Source organism: Topomyia yanbarensis, chromosome 3, assembly GCF_030247195.1.
Source record: "Topomyia yanbarensis strain Yona2022 chromosome 3, ASM3024719v1, whole genome shotgun sequence".
NCBI lineage: Eukaryota > Metazoa > Arthropoda > Insecta > Diptera > Culicidae > Topomyia > Topomyia yanbarensis.
Window position 1 is genome coordinate 148487061 of NC_080672.1, and position 7341 is coordinate 148494401.

Below are 7341 nucleotides of genomic sequence, written 5' to 3' on the forward strand. Positions count from 1 at the left end.
GACTTCCAAGAGTGCTATACTCCGTCCGATTTTAGGAATGCTATATGTTGAAGCTACGCCTCCCCATATGCGTGTAGATTGTCGGTTTTGCGGACTACGTTGTTCTCTTAGTGTTCAACAAATCACTAGAGGCCTCCTCAGGGGCGTGAAGATTGTCGGCTTTGCGGACGACGTGGTGCTTTTAGTATTCAGCGAATCATTTGAGGCCTCCCCAGAGGAGTGAAGGTTGTTGGTTTTACAGACGACGTGGTGCTTTTAGTGTTCGGCGAATCACTAGAAGAATTAGAAATACTCGCCACGGAGGTGATAGATGTTGTGGAAGACTGGTTGCGCGAGAAAGACAGGCGTTAACTCACCACAAAACCGAGGTAGTGTTGATATGCAATCGAAAGGAAGCGTAACAGGCGAGAATTTCAGTCGAAGAGTGTATAATAGATTCAAAGCGGTTAGTCAGACAACTGGGAGTGATGATAGACGATCGACCTCACTTTAATAGCCGCATCGACAACGTATGCGGGAGGGCCGTAACAGTCATCTCCACACTATCTCGGATCATGCCCAACAATTTGGTGATCAGCAGCAGTAAAAAGCAATTACTGGCGAGTGTCTTCACATCGGTGCACAGATACGCGAGACTTGTGCGAGTGACGGAATTATAGACGTAGAGAAATAGATCTTGGCTGAACAACATATTCAGGCTGATGGCTATGCGGGTGTCTAGTGCGTATTGAACTATTTCGCCAGAGGCAGTCTACGTGATAGCTGGATGGATTCCCATAAACCTACTCGAGGAAATAGCGAGTGTTATAAAGATCGAGGCACGAGAGGAGTCCATAATCGAACCCGAGTAATGATAGGCGAAAGTCCTACGTCAAAAATCATGAGAATCAGTGATTTATTGCAAATTTCGGTGCCCACTTGACATGATTTGACTCAGAAACCAATCATTTAAAGAAACTTATTTTATGTTCAATATGCTTTTATTTATTTGTGTGGAGTTAATCTAGTCTACGCATAATTCCAGTCTTGTCGATCAAAATGTTTCGTCGAATTCCCTAGTAAGATTGGTTGAGTTTCATATCATCAATGTGATAGATCAGGGCATCTTTGAAGTACATGTTCTTGGTGAAGAAGTAGCTGAAGTCAATCTCACGATCGAAGGGGAAGCCGAACGGCAGATCGTCGATATATTTCGATCCAGAGCCAATACCGCAGCTATAGGTGTACTCGTAGGTTGAAAACTGCTCTACCTTCGGTGTGTAAAACGGAGTGATGATGAAGTAGAACGTTAGCTCGAAACCTCCAGGTAGACCCTTTGGCAGCAGTAGACGGTCGGGCCAACCGCAGTGTGCTTCTGACATATCCAATACGAATTTGTTCTCACCCTTGTAGGCGGTCATGATTTTTTTATACAAATCGGTGTAAGTAGTACGGTCACGAACGCTCCAGTAATACTCGCGAGAGTTTCTAACAACAGAGTTTTTACCCACGATGAAGTCGTACACGTACTGGTCAACTTCGACGAAATATTTCTTAAGATACTGCAATTGTTTCACATCATTAAACTTTGGACCCATATACATGCGTACAACACCCTTTCCAGCGAACTCCGAATAGACATCCATGGTATATGTGAACGGTTTATGATTGATGCGTTTTTGACGAGCAAACACTGAAAAGTCCCAGTATTTATCTGCCGAGAAACCCATCGGAATGGCATTGCTAATGTCAGCATCAACATACTCAAAATAGGTTACCAGCTTGTCGAACACAACATTCTTAATTTCAATACCCTTGTAATACAGTTCATCATATGTATAGTGAGGAAGATAACTCTTGAACTGCCAGTAGTAACTGAGAATCTTGTAATACAGTTGATAGAAGAATGGATCGCGCATTGATGTTTCAAAATGCATCAGAGAGCTTGGGAATATTTTTGGTTCAATGGTGAAGTAATTGCCACCGCTGTACAATAGGCGAGCGAAGAACTCGATATTTTTATAATACTCGTTATCGTAGCTCTCTGGGTTAGAGCTAATCAGGTTTCCAAGGTAATCAATTGATTGTGGCTTGCGGAAATCAACCTTGGTTCCGTTTTTCAGATAAAGAAATCCTTGGTCGATCACTTGCCGGATTCTAGCTTCATAGTCCTTAATTAGATCAACCTTGAAATAGTTGTATTTGGGAACAGTGTAGTAATCACTTCGCCCAGTAAATGAAATTCCATTCCAATAGCTGAGTTTTGGCCAGTAACCAGTTTTAAGCGGGAATTCCCAGTTGAATTCTTCGATTGGTCCCATAAAGTTAACTTGACGTTCCAAGTAGTAGCGGGCGATAAGTTGCTGATACATGTACAAATAAAGCTCTCCGCGGCGATCCTTGAACAGGTTGAATTTACTTTCGCCGACAAAAAATGGGTAATCCATCATGAAGTAGTAGTAATAGGAGTTCAGGCCAATATCTTCAGTGAAATAGCTCAGTTTATCTTCACCATAGTAGTCCAGCGGATAATTGGCAGTGTAATTCGAGTATACCACGTTGAACTTTCCGTTACTGGCAAATCCGAATTTAGGTTCGTACAGTTTCTTGTAGAGAGCTTTATGGATCACGTCGGTGTTGAAGAAATAGTACGGATAGATTTCGTAAACCGCTGGTAGCACGATTCCCTTCAGCTCCGGGTGTTGGAAAGCAACCATGGTCAAAGCGTAGACGAACATAACCTCGTTAACGTTCTCACGAGCCCAAATAACATTTTTGTAAAAAGTATCCCAATCGGCTGAATTGTAGAAAAAGTTGAACAGAAGGTAAGTTTGCTTCAGGTAATCCTTATTGTAAATTGTGAACACCTCTCCCTTCGGTAAGAAACCGAATTTGTAGTGTGCGAAGAATTCAGCGACTTCCTTGAAATCCTGAAGAAATAAATCGTTTTATGAAAATGAGCTTCGACTACTTACTAAGTGCGCAATATATACTATATATTTAGTCTCATCCGTAACCCACGTCTTGGTGTATGGCACGTACTCATCGAAGGTGAGAGGAAGATGGATGTTGCGGAACACTTCAAAGAAGAATTTTTGCTTCTCGAGGAATTCCTTGTCGGCTGAAGAAAAAGAAAAGAATGAAAGCGCAGTATAGCGACGATAAATTTGATCATGAACAACTCCAACCTAAATTTCAATTTAAGTGTTTTTCCAACGCATAGTATTCCTGACTAAACACCGTTAACTCTTACCATATTTGACACCGGTAACTCTATTCTCCACCGTTACGTATGCCGCACTGGTCAGGGCAACCAGGCACAAGGTAACCACTGTCAGTCTCATATTGTTCTCTCCCGTCTGAGCACTGCTACGAGTATGTTCTGCTTGTAGAACCCACACCATCTTTTATAGTGCTTTGCTCGGAGCATTATCAATTTTTTGGTTGTTTATTGTAATGCTTCGAGATTCTCCTTTCAACATTTCACCGCTATGGTGATAAGCACCTGCCATTAGCAAAGCTAATAATAATGTTCACGTGTATGTCAATGATTAGCAAAAACAACAATATATATATACATATATATATATATATATATATATATATATATATATATATATATATATATATATATATATATATATATATATATATATATATATATATATATATATATATATATATATATATATATATATATATATATATATATATATATATATATATATATATATATATATATATATATATATATATATATATATATATATATATATATATATATATATATATATATATATATATATATATATATATATATATATATATATATATATATATATATATATATATATATATATATATATATATATATATATATATATATATATATATATATATATATATATATATATATATATATATATATATATATAGCTGACTCGACAGATGTTGTCCTGCCTATAATTATTTACTGGAAAATACAACAAAAATAGCATGGCTTGTGGATCAAATTTCTATTAAATTCAAGTGCAGTGAGGTGACTCCAATTGTGAGACATGTTGCGAAAAGACCTACAATAAACGATGGGATAAACGACGTTTCGTTTGTGCTTCTCTCTATAAACACTAATAGGGGAACGCGGGGCAAGTCCGACACCCTGGGTAAGCCCGACACCCCACGACTTTTCCCAGATATCAAATTTTAAATCATACAATAATGACAGGATATTATTAGTACGATTATTTTAGGCTTATTTTAGGCATTTCGATACACATCGATGCCATATGGGTTCGTTAAACGTCAACAAAATAAACAAAACAAGCGAAAGCAAAGTTGATGCGCTTTTGGATGTTATTTTTAGTTGATACAATAAAACAAAAGCTTTGAAAATGACCAAATGTTTTTTGTCACACGTTCTATTGTACTCTCCATATCGTTATTTGTGCGTATTGAAGATAAGTTTGAGTATTTCAATACTTTAAATTGAGCATTTAACAAAAATGTGCGCTGTGGGGGTAAGACCGACAGTTTTTGGGTGGGGTAGAACCGACACGGTGTTTAGATAATTAGGTTCGTTTTTGATTCGATACAAACGACTGGGTATATTTGTTGTGTTCAATTATACTATAATTACGACATGTTAATAATTGAAATACACGGAAACTATGTTTTTTTGCATTTATTTATCAATACTTGTCTCAAGCCAATCAAAAAAATTGGGAATTAAATTGAACGTGATTCATAGTTATATTACAAAACGAAACGAAAAGTATAATCTAATATGAGATTTTGAAATGATATTCATGAAAAATTTTCATTGACCGTCGGATTGTTGATCAACATTGTTCCGAAAAATCACAACACGAACTGGATAGCTTACTACGAAGCGTGCGTCACTTCTAAGTGAATGAGTCCTAGTAATAGCGTATATAATCTGCTTGCAGAACAGCTCTTCCTCGTTAGAATGGCTATGCAAATGGCAATAAACCTCGAAAGAATTACTTGAGAAAACCCGTACCATAATATAAACCATGCGTTAAACATTATTTATTCATAACACCAGGCATTCGAATGCTCTTCCTCTTGCTACGCGATGAAACTACAGAAAGCATGCGTTTGCATCACACATACTCATATACACATAATTGCACTTTATCACACATACACAATATATGTTTAATGGGACAAATTGGACAAAAAGAAAGTTCAAAAGGGGGTCGCTCTTGCCCCTTTGGGGTGTCGGTCTTACACGCAGCGTTTTTAAAATGTCATTTTCTCCATTTTCTGGTGACCAATAATTTTTAATGAATTCAATTTTTTGAAACGCTGAAAAAATTATATTTTGTTAAGAACCACCTAAACAAGGATTATGCACAGAATACACAATTTTAGGAGCTTTGTAAAATTTTAGAAAAATTATGATGATGATGATGATGATGGTCCCACCTCATACCCCCACAAAGGTGTGAGCTGAACGATTTATCTAAAAGATAATTAATATTTTGATCCATAACAAAACCAGTTAACAAAAAGAAACGGACTGGTTCAATTTGCAGACATAGCCTTTCCTTCAAAAGAACGTAACCAGATACATTTCGAATATTCCGCCAACAACCAGGGTCCATCAAGAAAATTTCCATTCCGGGAAGATACTTGATAGAATCGGGAATTGAACCCAATAGCTTCCATTTCCGATAATTCTCTGTAAGACTCCTCCCGCCTGACCAAGACATCGGTACTACCACCTGCTAAGGTGAGCAGTGACGAGCCTAGTGGCAGTGCAGAGTCCGGTCGAGTTATATCATCCACATCAGACCCCTTTATTGAAAGTTTCCTACCATTAACCCAAGGCAATCAAGGGATACTCCTATCCGAGAACATCCTTGATTGATCAGGAATTGAACCCGATATCTAGTAGTTATCAGAAGGAGTCATCAAGCCATACTCAACGAGCTAACTCCGTTATTACCACTATCGCGGCAATAACCGAAATTAACTCTATTGTCGAGCAAAGTCAACACAACTCCATCATCAAATCAGACCCTTATCACAACAAAAGTCTAAAAGCTTCGATTCAACCCGATGAGCTTTTAGTGCTGGTCACCATGTTCGATTTCAAGTTAGTCTCTATCTGCTTAGCGCGCGTGGCTCAGACTTTTGTAGACATCTCATTATTTTTTAATAACTTTAATAAACAAGTAACAAAAATCCATCATCATCATAGCGAATATAATAACTTAGTGTGACTAAATGCAAATAATAGAAGAGAAAAAAATACAATCTTCGTGGTATTACATAGTTATTCAAATAACTCCAAAATATAAAAATTCAAAAAATCTGTCTACAAAGCAGATTTTACGTGTGAAATACATAGTGTTTTGAACTCCGCTAATGTTGCTGCACGTTTAATATGCCTAGGCATCGAATTGAAAAAACTTATTCCTTTGTACAACAAGGAGTTCTGTGATCTACTAAATAAAAAGTTCGGTGTTCTTGCATCCGACGCGTTTCTAGTGTTGTACCTATGCACATCACTTCCTCTTTCAATTCGATCACACAAATATCGAGGCAGCATTCCATTAATAATTTTAAAAATGAACACCATTGTTAAGTAATAAATTCTTTGCTTCACAGAGAGCCATTGTAATGCGCGTAGCATGAAACTAGAGGAAGTGTATCTGTTACACTTTAAAATTAATCTCATGATTCTATTTTGCAATCGCTGTAACCTCAATATTTGTGTTTGATTGGCAAGAAACAAAATGGATGGGCAGAAGTCAATATGTGGTGAAACAATAGATTTATATAATAAAATTTTACTACTAATTGTTAAATCATTTTTCAGACGACACAATATACCATACTTTTTAGCAATCTTTTTGATGACATTGTCGATGTGAGACTTAAAGGTTAACTTGTCATCAATGATTATTCCAAGATATTTTAATTCACTAACGCGATCAATAGTCTCACCATTTATTTCAACGTTAACGTCAGGCCTAGTATTAGCCGAAGAGATGATCATATATTTAGTTTTAGCAACATTTAACTTTAATTGTTTAAATTTTAACCAACGAGCAAGGGAATGCAAATCTTCGTTCAAATGCGCCGCGGCTTCATCTATATCCTTAGCTGCAATGAACAGAACAGTGTCGTCAGCAAACAAATTTAAGTCACAAAATCGTAAAACTCGCCTCATGTCATTTATATACATAATAAATAAAATAGGACCTAAGACACTACCTTGTGGCACTCCAAGAGGATTGCCGAGAGGACTAGATACAAACTCGTTGAAACTAGTTTTCTGAGTTCTATCACAAATAGTTTTCAAACCACTTATGTGCTATCCCTCCGATACCA

General features: G+C 37.0%; 1 protein-coding gene across 1 annotated transcript; it reads right to left on the reverse strand.

Moving 5' to 3' along the window:
* Window positions 1–878: 878 nt before the first annotated feature.
* Window positions 879–3398, reverse strand: LOC131690911 (hexamerin-1.1-like). Its single transcript, XM_058976988.1, has 3 exons — window positions 3233–3398; window positions 2973–3100; window positions 879–2909 (listed from the first exon to the last, which is right to left on the reverse strand). Exons 1-3 carry the CDS (start codon window positions 3381–3383, stop codon window positions 1056–1058), a joined length of 2133 nt encoding a protein of 710 aa, XP_058832971.1. The 5' UTR covers window positions 3384–3398; the 3' UTR covers window positions 879–1055.
* Window positions 3399–7341: the final 3943 nt, after the last annotated feature.